Source organism: Felis catus, chromosome B4, assembly GCF_018350175.1.
Source record: "Felis catus isolate Fca126 chromosome B4, F.catus_Fca126_mat1.0, whole genome shotgun sequence".
In the NCBI taxonomy this organism is placed as follows: domain Eukaryota; kingdom Metazoa; phylum Chordata; class Mammalia; order Carnivora; family Felidae; genus Felis; species Felis catus.
This window is the reverse complement of record NC_058374.1, coordinates 71,994,820-72,015,533: the sequence shown is the minus strand read 5'-3', so window position 1 is coordinate 72,015,533 and position 20,714 is coordinate 71,994,820. Positions and strand designations below refer to the sequence as shown.

General features: G+C 36.3%; 1 protein-coding gene across 4 annotated transcripts in view; it reads left to right on the top strand.

Annotated features, from left to right (window-relative positions):
• NELL2 (neural EGFL like 2) overlaps positions 1–20,714 on the top strand; it is a 390,253-nt gene that overhangs the window by 187,621 nt on the left and 181,918 nt on the right. For all 4 annotated transcript variants that reach the window (XM_045061670.1, XM_023256973.2, XM_019834835.2 and 1 more), the window contains 2 exons: positions 8,230–8,321; positions 12,436–12,538. In XM_045061670.1, the coding sequence (XP_044917605.1) occupies positions 8,230–8,321; positions 12,436–12,538 (195 nt within the window). The remainder of the gene's footprint in view (positions 1–8,229; positions 8,322–12,435; positions 12,539–20,714) is intronic.

The following is a 20,714-nucleotide window of genomic DNA, read 5'->3' as shown; positions in this document are numbered from 1 at the left end:
TAAATCAGTTCCAGCTTATATAGGTATCCTGAGTAGATGTCCATTAGGATCTGGGTACTAAGTATATTATTATGATTATTATTCTATTTTATTCTCTGAATGTATCATGAGTACTCTTACCCTGACTTAAATCATATTAAAACATTTCAGTGCTGATTTTTGCATGCTTCTCCACTGAGAAGCATTTCCAGTTATGCTCTTATAAGACGTTGTTCTCCCTTTCTGTTCCCACACTACCTCAGAGTTGCATGGAGTTACTTGTGCCTGTGCTCATCTGTTTCCCATCCTTGGCTAAATGTGGCTGGGAGACAGGAAGGCATCTGCCTAGTACAGCCGTTGGCAGACAGTAGGTTACCATAAATCCTCCTTTGCACCAGGTGTTGCCTTTCTTGCTACAAAACTCTTTCTGAAAATATTTTGTTTCTCTAGTTTAGCATTTTGTTGCTTTCTGCTTTCCTTTCTCCTGCTCCATCTCAAGTATACTTTTAAATGTTTCTGTCCTCTGCTGCTTCCTCTACTCCCTCCTTCTTCCTCATTGTGCTGCCTCTTCTGCATTTCTGGTACATGGAGTTGGCTCCCTTTAACCTTGAGTTTCTCCTATTCCCTTGGCTCATATTCTTCACATTATGGAAGGAGTTATTAATACATCTCTCAGAAAACTGCGTTTAAAATATGACCTCCTTAAAGAGCTACCCCCCTCAACACTTTGCCTCTTTGTTTTGTGTGTACACAAGAGGTTAAGACCGCACAATCCCTATTTCAGGGTCTTTACTCGTAATCACTTAATTGAGCACAGATGTGTGGTTTATATGAAAAGGGTCCTGCTTTACAACACACAAAGCATTTATGTTCAACATCTCCTCACTATAATATTGAAACAACATGTATCTCAAAGGTGTCAGTCATCTGGAAAAATGTTTCCCGAAAGTTAAACCAAAGATTAGGTGTTCAAGTTTTGACTGAGTTCACTGGATGTTTGGTGGTAAGGAAAGATACACAGAAGGACTGTCAGATGAATTCTAGTCCTGGCTTTGAAACTGACAATGTGTGAACTTTTCCTTATTATAGTTTACATTATGTTTTCTTTGTAAAGTGATAAAACCTGTTGCCTCATGTGTATTCATGCTGTCATTTTCACAGTTTGCGTGTACTGATGCAAATTCTATATTTTTCTCCAAGTTTTACCTCTGCTCATTACATTTATTTTTCTTATCCCCAGAAGACTAAATGAATTGATTACAGTGTCTTGTTAAAAGACTCCATTGTATGGTATTTAAGCCAGGATCAAGAGTAAGGCTACCTAAATGAAATGAAGTTCAGAATATATGTCACTTGCAATTTAAATTGGTAAAATTAAATTAGAGAAAAAAAAGCACTGACTCCTTCCTTCCAGCTATACACTTGACCTTTTTCTATTATCTTCAAATATCCCATTCTTGTTTTCCCAGTATATAGCCCCGTAACCCAAAGGCTGATTTGGACAGGGTGCTAGAATTTTTGCTTTTGTTCTATTCTGGTAGTTATTTTTATCCTTTGCCTCCTAACCCCTCACTACTGCTAGATTTATGGTGTTTCAGGGTCGTTCTCTTTTTGGAAGAATAGGCTACTGACCTAAATTAAGGCCCCCTAGGAGAAACGCTCTCTGATCCTTTAGAAGCCCAAGGACATGATATATATAAAACGGGACAGGAGGGTTGCACGACTACTCTCAAGATCTCATTTCCTAAACTCTAATATTAGTTTTGCAAACAACTAAATTCCCAAACAATTAATGAGATTTAGTTAAAGGAAGCGGTCATGTATAATTAATGAATTTGTGAATTATTTAAACCCTCTGAAATTCTGATCGCCTTAAATAGCATCGGCTCCTAAAAATTGGCTTTATGGAGAGGAAGGAGAAGTTCTGTCATCAAAGTGTCCACGCTGACTTCGGTCATACACGTTACCTGGTATTCTTCACGTTAATAAGTTACTGCTCTGGCAGGAGCCAGCTGTTCTTTCATTGGCTGGTAGGCAGAGCTGCTCTCCTTTCAGACGCTTCAGCTCCGTCGCAGTGGAAAGCAAGCTGCCATTTCGCAAAAAGGGCAAAATACTTCTGCGAGACTCGATTTATAGAATATGAGAAAGAGGCAAAATCAAAGGATAAGGCCAAATGTAAAGAGAAGTGTGAAGATCAAAGGGGTCCAATGCACTTGTTTTCAGGCTTTTCATCAAACAGTAAGCTGGAAGAGAACTTAGCAAGAAATTCAACAAACCCGTAGAGTTTATTATGCAAGGCCAGTGCCGGGTGCCGAATAAGATCCAAAGACAAATAAGACAGACACTGTCCCTGTCCTCATGTAGGAAAGATTAAAAAAAGTGTGTAACTAACTAGAACAGAAAAGGAAAAGTGTGTTCAGTGCTCTAATAGAGATTTAAGCATTGTAGAAGAGGGAAAAATTAATTTTAGCAGTCAGTGCTCAAGACTTTCATTACAACCCTATTGTTAAGAAAGGACTCCAAGTGAGTCCAGATGACAAAGAGAAGATTGTGGGCTGGAGAAATGCAGCATGGCTGATTGGAGTCTTTGAAGAATACTGAAACACTTTTACATTTTATTTTTGCTTGACTCCATAGAACCTTAGCCTGCCTCGTGAATGCATTTATTGTACATTCTTTTTAAACAGCTATAGTAAAAATACAAATATACATAATTATAGTTAATGAGATATTTTCTCATCCAGCAGCTTTGATTTGTATATCACCAACAAATAACTATCATGTTGGCCCAGAATAGATAACTGGCATTGTACATGGGATGTTTCAGAGTCCTCCCAGAGGAGATCAAGATTTCAAAGAAAACCTTATAAAAACCACTACTTTATACAACTCTGCCCTGAATAGACAGCTTAAAACAATCTAAAGACCGCTGATACCTGGTGTTTTCAAAGAGAAGTTTAAAGAAATCAGAAGTCTCATTTCTCATCTAAGTGAATTATGCTGGTTTTCTTCTTGGTATCTGTAACTTTTATTTTGTTGTTTTTTTTTTTTAATTTTATTTTTTTAATATTTATTTTTTTTAATATTTATTTTTGAGACAGAGAGAGACAGAGCATGAATGGGGGAGGGTCAGAGACAGAGGGAGACACAGAATCTGAAGCAGGCTCCAGGCTCTGAGCTGTCAGCACAGAGCCCGACGTGGGGCTCGAACTCACGGACCGGGAGATCATGACCTGAGCCGAAGTCGGACGCTTAACCGACTGAGCCACCCAGGTGCCCCTTTTTGTTTTGTTTTGTTTTTAATTTTTTTTTGTAACTTTTATTTTGTATTGGATCATTTTTTAAGGTGTTGATACCAACTGGGAATTTTAAAGTAGACTCCTATATGTCAATCTAGTAACAAAAAGGAAAAGCTAAATAAATAGTGAGCAAGGAAATATTTAGAAGTGAAATATGATATATTCTTTCAGTTTTTATATTCTAAAATATTTTTAAGATTTTTTTATGTTTATTTTTCAAAAAGAGAGAGACAGAGCACAAATAAGCAAATAAGGGAGGGGCAGAGAGAGAGAGAGAGAGAGAGAGAGAGAGAGAGAGAGAAACACACAGAGTCTGAAGCAGGCTTCAGGCTCTGAGCCGTCAGCACAGAGCCCAACATGGGGCTTGAACTCAGAAACTGTGAGATCATGACCTGAGCCGAAATCGGACGCTTAACCAACTGAGCCACCCAGGTGCCCCTATTCTAAAATATATTTTAGGTAAATTTGGATCATTTTTTCTACAGAGGTTGGCAGAAGTTGATTTTAATCTCATTAGAGGGATCTGCATTTTCTCCCTGCATTAATGACCAGTAAATCGGGATTTTAATGTGTGACTTAGGACTTTTAGAGTTTTATTGGCTTCCTTCACTTATCCATTTCTCAATCTGTGCTATAAAACTTGTGTTCACTTTTTGCAACTAATGACTTTCAAATTTGCATCTGTACTAGTTCTTGTCTCCCTGTTTCTTTTTAATTGTTAAAAAGGGGGGAAAATGAAGTGAAAATAATTCACTTTAATTGCTTTTGCAGATTCTCTCATAAGTACAGTGCTAGTAATTATGTAATTAGTAATGTTTAATATAGCCTTGGTAAAACATGTGTACCATTTGTTATATCATTCTCTTGACTTTCCCCAAGTTCTAATTAATGTCCCCACCTATGGCTGAATAGGCAGTGCGTGGGATAATTCTGGGTGACATAATTCACATAAGCCATGATATGAATGCTGTCCCCTTGGAGCTATGCAAACAGCAGCATATATGAGGGTCACAGGAAATATGCATTTGAAATTGGTTAATATTAATAACTTAAGAGTAGTTGCAGTGTTTTCATGGGGGCCTAGCTTCTTAGTCTGCAAGGTGATAGGCCTATATGAATGAATGAATATCTATCTTCCTCCAAACTTCTGATCTTAAAAATAGGCATGTAATATACACAATAAAGCACTTAGCATAGATATTTGAAAAATATAGCCTTATTGATAAAATTCTACTTGAAGCTGGTAAATAATTCGGAACGTAAGAATCCAGTTATGTCACAAGAACCTTAATGCTATATGTGTATACACACACACACACACACACACACACACACACACACACACCCCAAAGCCAGGAAAGAGTGAAATCTCTGATTTGAACACGTGGATGCAATTGAATTAAAGAAATCAATGCAGCAAAATGATCATTCCTTTGTTGTTTTATGGAAGTGGTTTCTATTACTTCATACTCTATTGGGGAAGAGTAAGCAGCCAGATACAGTTCAGTTAGGAATTCTAGAGATGTTTTCTTTTTTTTCTTTTCTTTTCTTTTTTTTCTTTTTTTTTTTTTTTTACAGTATTGTGGTAGCCACAGTGATTATGATCTCCAAAGCTCTGTCTCTAATGCTTGCAGGGGCTGGCCTTGGTCAAAATCCAGGCATAGCCCTCATCTGCTTTCCCACCTCTCTTTTGACACTTGATTTCTCCAGAGCTTACTTAGTTCCTTCATCTTGCCTTCTGCTTGCCTGTGGACCTCATTTTGAGAAGCTACCTCATTTTTCCTTAAAGTGGATCTGCATTTTTTTTAATGTCTCTATTTTTCTCTTCAAATTTATTTGCTCTCTGTTCCACTCTCTCATGCTTTTCTAAGCAAGCTACCCTTGTAAATGAGACCTCTTCATGGTTGAAAGTGAATTAATATGATAGCCACGTGTGCTGGTTGCTGGTCATTCCCGGGTGCCTCATTATCCCATTTCCATTCCCTCTCCTTCCCTGCCCTACTCTGTGCCCCTGGAGCCTACTGCATTGCCTTGGTATCCTTGCCAATAGGCTTTGGATAGGCTTTGCCAATGGGATGCACTGGCAGGAAATTAGAGGGCAGGAGGAGAGAGAGTTGGCCACATTTCTTCCCTGTTCCTTCCCTGCACGAGGCAGCATTTCTGGCAATAGCTGTGTCTCTCTTGATTATGGTTCCCTCTAGGCATCTCTTCCCCATAACGCTGACCCGGACTGGGCTCCAGTAAAACCCAGTCCCTGCCCTTGTTCCTCAGCCCTATGGTGGTGATAACTTCCCGCTATTGCCAGTCTTGAGTCCTTCACCAGCCCATTTGTTTCCTTTTGTCCTCTTGCAGAAGTTCACCACTCAGTCTCCTGTGTTTACATATAACTTGTGAATTTCTCAAGTATAGGACTTCAATTTGTCTTTTATTATAGTTAGCTGTGGATGAGTCTGTCTGCCCTACTGAATAGTAAGGGCATGCATCATGTCTCATTCCTCTCTGAGTTTTAGTTACCTAGCAGACTACCTGACATACACTAAGAGCTCAGTACATATCTGTTAAATGTATTAATAAATTAATATGACTTTTACTCCTTCAACTTATTCCTAAGTCCCAGAGACTTCCTCATGGCTTTTCCAGGATTCCTTGAAGTAGTTTTAGGAAAGATTATAAAATTTCTAAGTTTCTTAACATTTTTTTGCTAAAGAACCCGGGGAAATATATATACCATGATGGCCTTACTAGGTAAGGCTACAGCAACTGATCAATAAAGAAGGCAAAAATCACTCACTTTGGGTTCTTCCTAAGCCAAGTTCACCCTGTTTGTGCTCGTTGCTTGAAAGGAAATGAAGCAATTGTGATCTCATTCATTATTGGGCTTTCTCCCTTTGCCAGGCTCCATTTGGTGCCCTATTGTCCCACAAGGTGCCTATTTGAGTCTTTTGAATTAAGAGTTTACAACAGAAGCTGCATCTGCTCTACATGAATATTAAATTGTCATAAGACTTTGTATACAGAGAACTTACCCTTGTGTTTTTTACAGTTTCCTTTCCTTTCTGTTCTAAGACTTGGAATATCATTTTTTTTTTCCCAACATACCCTTGGACTTGAATAGGCTGCAGTTATCAAGTCATATAATAAAATAGGCTTAGAAACCTTCAAATGGCAAGTACTTAATAGAAGTAAGGAGGTTTTATTTTTTCTCGTGATCATACAAAATATGGTACTTATTAAGTATCATTGCACACACACTAGGTCAGAACTTGGTGTTTTGAGGTTACTGGATCTCATAAGAAAAAAAGCACAGTTAAAAATTATATGTTGAACAGATAGATCTTACAGTCAATCAGGTTCTGTAAGTAAATGCACATGCTATTTTAATTCATAATATGACAGATAGTATACAACTGACACCTCTCTAGTTTCATTTTGAATTTTCCTAAGTGTGTAAACTTTAGCCAGCCTTTAAGTCACATAATTTATGCAAGTAAGTTATATTCTTTTCTAGCATGCTCCAAAAATTCAAAATCAATTCACTGGTGGTATATATTATGTAGTGAAATATATTATGTAGTGAAAAGCTGAGTAAGGGGATCAGTTGAAGATAGCATTTTAACAACATAAATGCTTTCCATTAAATGTGCAGCTTCTAAATAATTGGTTAAGTTTTCGCTGAAGATGTAGGTTGCTTTACATTTTAAATGAGTATTTGTACAACCATGTATATATTTAATATTAATAAAATTTATCTAATTTCTTTGTTACCAATTATAGGCAACTTGGTACTCTTTTACAATAATGATGCAAAAATCATATTTATTAAAGCAAAGTGCTAAAATAACTTGATACTTTTAAAGGTTATAGGGTTATGTGAATTATGAAGAGAGACTTTCTTCAAATTCACGCAAAGGAATTAAAAGAAAATGTACACATCCATTTTGTAAAGTCTGTATAGTTAAAATTAAAAATTGGATTTAATAAACAAGGCCAACAAACTGCTGGAATCTTTTCTTATCAGATGATCCATTCCACTGGTCTTTTTCTAGAATTTATGGAGCTCCATAGCATCCACAGTATCGAGTGCCCTATCAAAAAAGAAAAAAGAAAAGAAAAGAAAAACAATATATAATTGCAAAAACAAAAGTTAGTTCAGAGTCTGATAAAGGGGTTTAAGCCACAGCGGGATTCTGAAAGTTTGGTTTCATTAGCTCCAGGGTAGCTGTCTCTAGGTGATGAATTAACATAACTGGTATGAAACCTTCATTTCAAAACAAGCAATTTCTGTTGACGAAACGTTTATATGAATTGAAAGTATTTTGGAAGTCTCAAAAATTTGGTAATTTCTATGTATTTTCACTAATTACAAATTTTTTCCTATTGAATCTGAAGTTCTAGTAACATTTTAGCTAACTGTGATGGAAACAAAGCAGACCTAGATTAAGATTTTTCAGCATCCTAAGTAGGGTGCCCTAACCTACATACATTTACAAATTAAATAGTGCTAACCCATAAAATATAAAACTTAATGTATGTGCAGAAGTTAAAATAGCTGCCTTTAAAATTTTATTTTAGAATTCTGTGATGGTATATAAAAAACGCACTTTTCTCATATTTGTATTTTGCCATGATTTGTAGCTGCTTCAAGCACCTGCTTGATATCCCCTAAGCGGAACATCATCTAGCAGGCATGAGTCAACTCTCGTGTTTTCAGAGTCTACTTCTGACTTGTCATTGTCCTTATCTTTTTGTTCCTTATTTTACTCTCTGAACTTAATGGACATAACAATAACTGGGTCCTACATATGCCTTATGTTTAGATTGAATTTAGGTTTTTGGTCATTCAGCCACTTTGAAAAGGCTTAAGACCATGTGAAATATGATATGAACACCTCCCAACTATTTTTCCAAAAGAAAAATTAAAAATAAATATATATGTATGTTTATTCCAAAGCAATATGCCAGTTTCAAGGACGGACCTACTTTGAAGGAGAAAGAAATACAGTTTATTCCTCTTCTGGAGTGTGTGTTCTCTATGAATGTAAGGTAAGGAAACTCCTCTTTATTATGTAAACTCAGTGAATATTTCTGTAGAACTTCACCCTTGTAATATCTTGAAAACCTCTAAGGCAAAGAAAAAAATTAAGATAATAATTATAATTCAAATAGAAATTCTCATTATTTTTGCAAACATATAAATGAATGGCTTGTAAAATAATTTCCCCAGTAAACAAAAAAATGCTGTTTTGTCCAATTCACGTTTTATGAAGTTGTCTTATTTTTCCAAATTCCAACTTCCTCCTGTGAAGAAAATGTAGATAAAGTTAGACTCAGCCTGTTGTCACTCATGGTTTTTGACCCATGTGGCAAATATCACTTAGTTGAGTGGAAAATCATAAAAATTACCTAATTAAAATTAGCTTTGGATGCAGATAAGACTGATATTGTTCTTAATCCCTTTGGTAAGAATATTTTAAGTGATTAGAAGGGGAATTCTTTATAAATTTACTGCCATGGTCTTAAGTATGCTTCTGAAGCAAATGTCATTCTTTTTATCACTGCTGCTTGACCTACTATCTGAAAAAGTAAATAGGGTTTCATAAAACTTTTCATTTTTGCTTTTTTATAATGTTATATTTCTTGACATAAGGTTATATTTCAAGCAATATTCCAGCTGAAGGAAACTGCATATACAGTATCTGCCTTAGGGTTCCCTTTACATTTGATCCTTGATTTTTTTCTTTCAATGCTTCCTGTACATGTTTTTTGGGGATGATTTAGTATGCACAGATTATCTAGAAAATGAAGATGCTGTTGGCACCACTGATAAACTGTGAGCATGTATATGATTATTCAGTGTTAGGGAAAGGAAAATCCTAAGAATTTTGCCAAGATAAATTGAAAGAAGCCAGCTATATACTTCATGCATCTTAGGTTAGAAGTCCTCTGGGATAAGCAAGGAGGAAACATAAAAGAGGCAAGACTGTGACAGATTTGATTTCCAGAATGAGAGGTCTGATTTCTTCATTCCCATTATAATGTACTTTAGCCACTTTTTTTGGCTTTAAGCTGGCTTTCCTGTAGTGTGTAGGTCCCCATCTTAAAGACAAGGGAGCTAAGGTATATGGACATTAACATGAAGTACTGATCCTGTATGTCTTTTTTTTTTTAATTTTTTAAGTTTATTTATTTATTTTGAGAGAGGGAGAGAGAGAGAGAGAGAGAGAGAGAGAGAGAGAGAGAGAGAGAGAAAGAGAGAGAGAGAACACAGAAGGGGCAGAGAGAGAGAGAGAGAGAGAGAGAGAGAGAGAGAGAATCCCAAACATGCTCCATGCTGCCAGTGCAGAGCCCGACGTTGGGCTTCAACCCACTAACTGTGAGATCATGACATGAGCCGATGTCGAGTCAGACACTTAACCGACTGAGCCACTCAGACACCCCAACCCTGTATTTTAAGATGGATTTTCCCCTGTTAGCATCCCTACACCCAACACTGTTTTGAGTGAAGTAGGTCCCACTATAAATACAAGGATTAGAAGACTTAGAGTGAGATCTAGTAATTCCAAATAAAGAAAAGGGAATTGGAGAAAAGTTACTTCAAGGAAAGTAGAAAACGTTTCTCAGCTGGTTTCTACTGGTAAATTCTAACTTTGAAACATCAGCTCTAAATTTAAAAATCTTGAGGCATTTGAAACTTCTCAATGTGTGTGTGTGTGTGTGCGTGCGTGTGTGTGTATTCTTTTCATCTGATCACTGTGTTTTATAATACTGATAATTATGGCTTAGAAAGTTACTGAAATTGTTGCCAATTTGATTTTAAGATAGCTATAAAATAATTTCATTTAAATTGGGTTATTGAGAAGTCTGTATATAAACAACTCTGGAAATGCCTATACTCTGAAAGTAAATACTGAGTGAATGGACAAATGTTACTTTAAAAAATTTTTTTTTTAACATTTATTCATTTTTGATAGAGACAGAGTGAGAGCAGGGGAGGGGCAGAGAGAGAGGGAGACACATAATCCGAAGCAGGCTCCAGGCTCTGGGCTGTCAGCACAGAGCCCGACACGGGGCTCGAACCCACGAACCATGAGATCATGACCTGAGCCAAAGTCAGGCGCTTAACCGACTCAGCCACCCATGCACCCTAAATGTTACCTTTTATTTGCTCAAACAAAAGGCATCATTTCCTACCCTCTAATGTTGTGCTGTCCAATAGAAATATATAAGCCACAAATAATCATTTTTATTAGGCTAATTTTTCTATATTTAACCCCATATATCCAAAATATTAGCATTTAATATGTAATCAAAATTATTAATGATACTGCACATTATTTTGTCATACTAATCCTTCAAATCTTGTATTTTATGTTTACAGTATTCAAGAGCTCCATGTAGCTAGTGGCTATTGATTGTACGGCACAGCTGTACCAGATTATCATAAGTTTCTGTAGTCCTTGACTAAACTCTTTACACTAAGAACTTCCATTGTTTCTTCTCCCTTTGGTCCCTGTAGTTTCTGTATTTATACCTTTACATAATTGACAGCTTTCTCAAGCTTTTGTTTTCTGGGCTGTCAAGATTAGTCTTTGATTGTTCCTGTATTTTCAGTTTTGTGGCCTTGAAAGTATGTCCTGGGCATCTATGACTTTAATAGTTAATCCCAGAAAACATTATGGTTCTGAAAATAAGATTCCCAAAGTGGACATTATTGTCAAACCAAAGGAAGACTAGCATTTGACACCTCTGTATACATGTCTCCTACTACTTTCTCTTCTTTGTAAGTGTAGTTGACATGTACTATCATATTAGTTTCAGGTATGTAACATAGTGATTTGACAATTATATATACTATGAAATGTTCACCACGATAAGTGTAGTTATCATCTGTCCCCATACAATGTTATTACAATATTATTGACTGTATTCCTTATGCTGTATTTTTCACCCATGCGACTTATTTATAACTAGAAATTTGTACCTCTTAATCTCCTTTAACTATTTTGCCCATCCCCTGACCCCCTCTGTTCTAGCAACCACCAGTTTGTTTTCTGTATTAGTCTATTTCTGTTTTTGTTTATTTTGTTTTTAGGTTCCACATGTGAGTGAAATCATATGGTATGTCTTTTCTGTCTGACGTTTCACTTAGCACCATATTCTCTAGGTCCGACCATGTTGTCATGAATGGCAAGATTTCATTCTTTTTTATGGCTAAGTAATAGTCCATTGTCTGTCTGTCTCACATCTTCTTTATCCATTCATCTATCAATGTACACTTATTTTGCTTCCATATGTTGACTATTGTAAATAATGCTGCAGTAAGCATCAGGGTGCATATGTCTTTTTGAATTAGTGTTTTCGGGTTTTTTTTGAGGAAAAAAACCCAGAAGTAGAATTACAGGGTTGTATGGTCTGGCCATTTTCTTAATAGGATCATTTTCAAATCATTATAATCTCTTTTTTATAGATACTACAGGAAGAGGAGATGTTGAAATGAGTACTTCTTCTGTAAGAGTAGTACTTAATAGAAATGACATCTAAAAATCTAACTAAGCTTTTGAGCAGTATTAAAATGGAAGCCTACAAGTTCCAACAGTTATTTTATTACTTATATGCTGCTATAGTTGATGACTATATCTCTTTGTTCTTAAGAGATAGGAGGTTGACAGTACAGAAGCCAACCAAATTCTGCCTTCTTTTTCTCTATACCAAAATCGCCTGTGAGAATCTCTTCATAACAGTTTGGAAAACTTTGAAAGAGGATATTGAAACGGCTCAGTTTTTACTTATTGATTTATTTATTTTTCACAGTGAGCTTCTGATCTAATTTAAGCTGTATTTGTACCACAGTTGTCATCTGGATGTGCAAATGTGTTGTAAAACTAAAAGAAATTTTCAGGATTCCCTAGATGTTTGACAAATTGTTTATATGGCTGCAATGTAGTATGCTCCTATTCCAAGAGCTGCTTATCCATTTTAAAGGATTTCCAATTATGATTTAATGTTAATTTGTGAGTGAGCCTGTGACCTGTGCGAAGTTGTCAGGAGTAAAATTTTACTCCTGTGTAAGCAGAGTCCTCTGAAGATGCTGGACCTGGGAACTTCTTAGTAAATCCTAATCCAGAAGTTTCAAGCATTTATTCTCTGTGTCTAATAGGACCAAACCATGAAGCTGGTTGAAAGTTCAGGCTGTCCTGCTTTGGATTGTCCAGAGTCTCATCAGATTACCTTGTCTCATAGCTGTTGCAAAGTTTGTAAAGGTAAGACATTTTTGTAAAGTAAGATCCATGAGCATGAGTCATTGTTGGAATCAAGTTTAACTGACATGAAATAAAAATTTTTATAAGCAATTTATTTCCAAAGAATAACAGTATTTCCTTAAATTATTTCCCAATTTAGTAGACAGTAGGTAGTCACAGAATATTTATTATGATTATTGAATTAAAATCAAGGTGTTTCCATACATCTTTGCTATGTGTCTTATACCTATCTCAGGTTCTGGGTCTTTGAATTTCTCTCTGTGTGCTGGTTCTGAGTCAGCGTGACACTGCTGGAGAAATTGACACAATGGGGCTGAGATATTTTATTAGTCTTCTTTTTCCTTTCTCTTTTTTCTTTTTGTTTTTCATTTGGTTGTTTTTTTTTTTTTTTTTTTTTTTTGGTTTACTCTTTCTCTTTTGTTTATTTTTGTAATTGACTTCGCATAATTTTTTAAAGGTGTTTATTTTGAGATAGAAAGTGAGTATACAGGTGTAAGCAGGGGAGGGGCAGAGAAAAAGGGAGAGACAGAATCCCAAGCGGGCTTTGGACTGTTCAGTGCAGAGTCCGACACAGGGCTCAAACTCACGAACTGTGAGATCATGACCTGAGCCAAAATCAAGAGTTAGATGCTTAACCAACTGAGCCACCCAGGCATCCCACTCATGGACATCTATGCTCCTCAAAAGTGTGAGGCCATCAGACATGCATTGCTCATTCTGTGTTGCCTCTGTGGTGATAAGCCTAGGACCAATAAGTAGAAAGGGCTTAGATTTTCAGTTAACTATAAAGAAAAAAGTAAAATTTGATCTATTCATACATGCAGTGGGTTGCCTCAGGAGTCAGTGAGTTTCCCATCACTAACTTAATATTCTATGCTAAGTTCTAAAACTTGGTATTTTATTGTAGATTCAAAAATTAAACTAAAAGATTGATGATGTGCAGTTCTTTAAGATCCTTACCAGTAGCAAGATTATATGTGCCTTTCTGTACATGTCTTCCTTGATTTATGATGTGGCTATGTGTCTGTAACCCCATAAATTGAAAATATTTTGTCAAAAATGCATTTGAATACATCTCACCTATTGAATATCATAGGTTAGCCTCGCCTATAGTCAGTGTCCTCAAAACACTGAAAGGCATACCTCATTTTATTATGCTTCACTTTATTGTACTTTGTAGATAATGTGTTTTTATAAATTGAAGTTTGTGGCTACACTATGTCTAGTGAGTCTATTGGCCCTATTTTTCCAACAGCATTTGCTCTCTTCATGTTCGTGTCACATTTTGGTAGATCTCACAAATTCTCAAATTTTTTCATTATTATATTTGTTACGGTGATCTGTGATCAGTGATTACAACTTGCTGAAAGCTCAGAAGATGGCTAGCATTTTTCAGCAATGGGGCATTTAAAAATTAAGATATGTACATTTTTTAGACATAATTCTATTGCATAATTAATAGACTACAATATAGTGTAAACATAACTTTTCTATGCACCAGGAAACCAAGAATTTACTTGAATTGCTTTATTGAGATTTTTGCTATATTGAGGTGGCCTGAACTGAACCCACAGTATCTCTGAGGTATGCCTGTACATTAGCTTACAGCTGGGAAAAATCCTCTAATACCAAATCTGTTTTATAATAAACTGTTGAATATCTCATGTAACTTACTGAAAGCTATAATGGAAGTGAAAACACAATGGCTGTATGGACACAAGATGGTTGTACCAGTGGTTTACCCTTGTGATTACGTGACTGACTTGGAGCTGTCATTCACTGGCCCTACCAGCCTCATGAGTGAGGATTGTACCATTTATCATTAGCCCAGGAAAAGATCAAAATTCAAAATTCAAAGTACAGTTTCTACTGGATGTATATCACTTTTGCTCATTATAAAGTTGAAAACTTACAAGCCAAACCATCCTAAGTCGGGTCTGTCTGTATTTTATTGAAATTATCATTTGTGAATCTCTCTCCTTTATTAGACTATGCACCATGAGAACAGGGCTAGCTCTTAATATTCACCTCTATATCCTTAACACCTAGTATGACACCAGGGATGTTGTAGATGCTCATAATTGATATAGTTGGTACTGTATAGGGTACTGCCCTGTATGACCTATTAGCTCTTTTTGAATAATGGCTTTTATGATGATGCAAAGGAAAGTTTAAATGGGATGGGTGGGAGAAAAAGAAAAAGAAACTATAAAACATGTACCATTGTATTTCTTTTATACCTTGTCTATTAAAAGCAGACATAATATCCCTGTCCCATTTTTTAAATTTTATTTTTATTTATTTTGAGAGAGAGACAAAGAGCGACTGGGAGATGGGCAGAGAGAGAGAGAGGGAGAGAGAGAACCTCAAGTAGGCCCCATACTGTCAGCACAGAACACGATGTGGGGCTCAATCTCATGAACCTTGAAATCATGACCTGAGCTGAAACCAAGACTTGGACACTCAACCCACTGAGCCACCCAGGCCCCCATCTTTAACAGAGTGGTGCAGTTTTGTTTTGTTTTGTTTTCCTTTTAGCTCTTTCATCCATTCATTCAATTAAGGGTTTTAAAGTCTCAGTTCTGTGAAAGGCTATTTGGGCATTTCAAAGTGGTTTAAGACTTCGTCTACCAAGTATTGGTCCACTTTCAAGTTTTCAAAACAGCTCTCAGCAGCTAAGGAACACTACTAAAAAAGATTATATCAAGTAGATAGAAAGACCATTTCAGTTTTCATCTTCACATTGCCTGAGCCAGCATCTTGAACAGAGCATGTGTGGAACTTGATATGAATCAAGAATGCACATGGGGCTCCTGTGTGGCTCAGTTGGTTAAGCAACTGACTTAAGCTCAGGTCATGATCTCACAGTTCGTGAGTTTGAGCCCCATGTCAGGCTCTGTGCTGACAGCCTGCTTCAGATTCTGTGTCTCCCTCTCTCCCTCTCTGTCCCCCTCCTGCTCGCTCTCTGTCTGTCTCTGTCTCTCAAACATTAAAAAAAATAAAAATCAAAAGAATGCACATTCCACTCATTTGATTTGGGAGCTGGACGCACCCTGCAGCCTGACTAGAGTTTCTTTGGCAACCAAAGGTAGACTAAACCAGTGCTTCTCAAGTTTCAGTGTGCATCAGATGACATGGGGATCTTATTAAAATGTAGATCCTACTTCAGTGGGTCTGGCTCAGAGCCAAAAACACCTGTGTGTCTAATAAGCTCCCAGATGATACTGATATTACTGGTCAGTGAGACTACATTTGGAGTTGCTAGCTATTCCTGCATGCTAAATTGCCCCAAAGCTCAGTGGTTTAAAACAACAGCTATTGTTTTATAGTCTGCAATATTGTGTGTCAGGCATTTAGACAGGTGATTCTTTTGAAAGATGGTGTTAACTCAGGTCACTCAGCTAGGCTGGGCTAGAAGGTTCAAGATGGCCTCACTATACTCATTATACGCTAAGCATCTCAGTAGGGATGACAGGAAGACTGGGTACATCTGAAACCCTCTCCTTCTGCATGTAATCTCAGGACTTCTTAAATGGTGGTTTTGATCTCTTAAAGACTAGGTCTGGAACTGACACAGCATCACTTCTACCATATTCCTCTGGTCGAAAGAGTTATAAGCCAGCCCAGAATCAAGAGGGGTGGGGGTTATAGACCCCATCATGATAAGAGTGTGAAAAATTTGTGGCCATCTTTAATCCCCTGGAAGTATCCAGGAGCTACTTAGAGATTTGGGAGGTAAACAGCCTCTCAAGAGGTCTAGAAATTAGACAAGGTTGGCTAGGACAAGATTTGAGTGAGTGGCTGAGATAAGGCCTTTCAGATATCAAAAGAAGCCTTGATCACATCCATTTATTTTTAACAGAGCCCTGATATATTGCAAAAAACAAGTTAAGAAATGGAAATGCTAGCTACAAAAGTTGTTATATTTAAATTGTTTATAGTTTTAAAAATTAATGTGTTTACACAACACACTCAAAATACAGTGATGAAATATACTGTGACCAACACCTCCTCCCCCTGAGATTCTAATATAATTGATCAGAAATGGAACCATGGTATCACCATTAAAACAAAATAAAACAAAACAACAACAAAAAACACCTCTCCTATTAATTTTTTTTTTTTTTTTTTTTTTTACACAGCCATGTTTGAGAACTACTAGCTTACATAATGCTGGAACTAAAATTGGACAAGTTGGTTCTTCTTGAAACATTAAGCACCATTTATAATAAAGATTGCTTTAATTTCTGATTTCAAATATATAGAATAAACAAATGCGTTTCCTGGCATTCCCTGACTTTTAAACTAGAAAAAGTCAAGTTCTTAAGGCTTAAATTTTGAGTTAACACCTACTCATATGTTGTGACAAATGTATTTGTAATATAATTGGCCTCCAGTTTCCAGGCCTGTCTGCCTAGTGCTAAGGATGCTGCGTTCACATCTGAAAAAAGTCAGTTTTGCAATAACGGTCACTAAATATTCCCTGGGGGCAGAGCATGAGATGAAAGTGTTGGCCTTTCCACCAGAGGCTCAGCCAGTGCCAGAAACGAAGCTGTGCACCTAAATAAGACCCCAGATCTCTAGGCACCAAATCCAATCCAACCAAGACTGTTTTTTGGTACTCTGCAGCTGGGGATCTTATGTCATAGTAGCTCAGCAGTGTAGCAGGACTGGTCTTTTCATTTTTTTCATGTTTGAGAACCTCTTCAAGGCTATAGCGAATTACAACATGACAGAGACTTGGTGATACAGTGAGGACTCTGACTCAGAAAGATACAGAAATTATATTATAGAATTTTTGTATCTGCATCTCTTCCTTTTTCCTCCTCCCTTGGCAACACCTTTCTCTGTTTGCAATACCAGTAAGTTCTCCTCCCTGGATGCCCCACTTTAATTTAGCATTTACTTCATCAAGTCCTATAAGTAGTAGGGACATCTATACATAGAAGGTTCAGCGGGCATAGATTTTCTCCCAACTTCTGGATAATACAGTTTCCCACATTACTCAATTATACCTTCATGATTCTTGTTATATATGTATTACTAATAACATAATTTAGTTAATTTTCTTATATCTACTGTTAGTCACTCATTTTTCAAAAATTTAGCTTCATTCCAAACAATGGTATCCATAAAATAATGGCATTATTTGTTAGATTCACATATTTTTAATACACACTAAAAGAAATCCATTGCAAGTAGTGCTTTTTAAAAAGTATACATCTATGCACATGAAACATAATTTTGGAAAAATCACGATTATCCATCATCCTGCAAATATCTAAATAAGTTAGTAATCTTTTAGGTGTAAGTAATAAAACACCCAATCCAACTGATGTAGGCAAGAAATGGAAAATATGGGTCCTATGAGAAGCTTTTTACAGCTCTGCAATCCTGTTCCTTTGCCTAGGTGGATCTGTTTGTCTCTTCTGAAGTGGCTTTATTTTCAGGCTCCCTGTGTTTTCAGCTAGACCACTGACATTCTTATGCTCGCATCGTTATGATACTGGAGTAGGTGAAAGAAAAACTTAGTATCTTCAGGAGTTGAACAAAAGTCCCATAATTGAGTTTTAATCATCTTCATTAGCCTGAACTGGGTCATATGCCCAGACCTGAAGGAACTAATGTTTCCAGGTCAGTGGGATGCATTGATTATCCTGAAGGGCGGTACAGTCCATCTTCCTGTCGGCACATGGGTTAACAATAGGGGTGAATGGTTCATCCATACCAACCATGTGGGCTGTTTTTTTCTCCCCACAAAAAGGAGAAATAGACCTAGTGGACAAAAACCACCTCAAAGTTTATTATCTTTCCCCTGATTATTATGTATAACCTTTTATGTTTATTATTCTTACTCATAATCTTTTGTATTCACCCTTTCCTATTCAACCAGTTGTAGGGAAATGCATATTAATATTTTATAGAAAGATCTATACTTACCAAAAAACAGAGGACTTCATGTAAATTTGAAAAACTTATAAAAGGAATAGAAAACTTGGTAGCTTTGAAGTTTAAGTCCAAAGTGGGAAATAAAAGCTAGATTGTATTAGATTAGATTAGATTAGATTAGATCCATCCATCTATAACAAATACTTGAATTTTCTTCTGTGATAAGTATCTCAATGTATTTCGCTAGCGGCTTGTTGGTAATACTCTAGTTGCTTTAATTATTAACAAATACTGTGCTATTATGTTTTTACATAGATGATCTCATTTGAACTTTACATTTTGGCAAGGTAGATATCATCTTAATTTTACAGATGAGAAAAAGGTTTTAAAGGTTAATTACTTTACACAAGTAGTAATTTACACAGCTGGTGAGTAATAGAGATTTGGTTGTAAATCCAGGTCTTTCAACTCCAAAAGCCAAGCACATATGACTAGAAATGCAAGTGTGGAGGTAATAGGGCTGTGGGTTTTTGCCATCTTATACTGAGTTTTTGAAGTTATTACCTATAGTTTGGAAACAACCCACTTTAACTGAATCTGAATTTTCTACCTATCAATAGGTAGTCTTTTGATACTGGCATTTGTATCTAAGCAGTAAAACAACCAATGGATTCAATCAATTTGTTGAGAAAATAAATAAAAATATCTATCTGACATTGTTTAGAGTAAATTAGAATTTGATTGACAAAAGTTTTAGCTTTCACGTCTCTGGGTCAATTAAAAAAAAACAAACATCTGATAAAAAGTAAAGGACTCCCTAGTTGAACCTCAAACAGTAAAGGTAGCATCACATCATTATCTTATAGTTGGAAAATTCTTGAAGCAATTAGATACTGCATGGTGAATGTATGCATGATATTCAATGCTGAGATAAGAGGTCTAAGCATTACTTACAGGTAAAATTGGAGAAGGACTGTAATAGAGGTGGAATAGCCTAGAGAGTGATGGCATAGATTGGGCAAAGTCTGAAGAATGAGAAGAGAAAATGTAGCAAAGGGAAAAATTGAAAGATAGTTTTGAAAAATATAAACTTACGAAAGAAAAATAAAAATGCCTTAGCACAATACCTGTTGTTAGTCACAGCCCTGTCAGCATTGTTGGAAACATTACAGGTGCAATTTTGCAGAGTTAGTACTGTGTTAGCACATGATCTCTTGATTCTGTGTATAACTCAAGGAGTGGGCCAGTGTTTACAGTAACTTTGTTTTAATTTAGAATAAATATGAAGTGATTTCTTAGAGACTTTTCATTATAGATTGATGAGGTACTGAGCTATTGGGGTAGAAAATGAAGATGACTTTTAAACTGAAATTATTTCTTCTCAGGCATTGTAAAAAGACAATGGAATACATTTTAAGAAGTACGGTCTCAATTTAGCTACTTAAAGAAGAAGGAAAGAAAAAGACTTTAGGAGAAAACATTTTTAACTCTTTTTCTCTTCTTGAGAATGAACGTTTTACTTATAAAGGTTGGGCCTTACACATGAGAATGTAGATTGTGAGGAATCACGTCCAGAAAATTTAGTTGTCAAGTGATTTAAATACCACTATTGACTATATATTGTTCTGGCCTTCATACCCATTTGTTCTATTTTATTTCCATAGAAATCACTAATTCATTTTTTTTAATTTCCCTTTTTAATGCCATTATTGCATTTTGAGAGCATCACCCTTCTTAAGGCTTATGAAGTTGTACACACAACTTTTTACTATACATTGTAGTTGCACTTCATGGGGGATACGCTTTAACTGTGGGGTGATATTGAAAATAGTCATTACAGGCACCACGCAATCAGAATGGACACCAACCACAGCACTGTGCCAGAGTATGCTGCTGGCTGTGGTACTATTTAGTCCCACCCTTTCACTGAATCACAGCCTTCTATGGTAATTTGGTTACAAGTAAGATGGGCCAGTGTAGAACTTTGATCTTCATGATTGGCTCAGGTGAAAAGTCTTTCCCTGACTATATGTGAGCAGATGAGTTTATTCTGAGCTACATGAAATACATTTTTCTAGTCCTCTTTTCTTCTGTACATGGATTGAAATTGTAATTCATTAGACAGTGTAAAATGAGATAGATAACTTATGCATCAGGCAATTGGAAAATTGTTTGAATGATGTACAATCATGTAATTTCCATTTAGTATGGAGTCCAGTGTTTAAACTTTTCATTTCAGCATCTTAGATCTTTGAACAAGGGATTCACACAGGCAGAAGAGATCCTA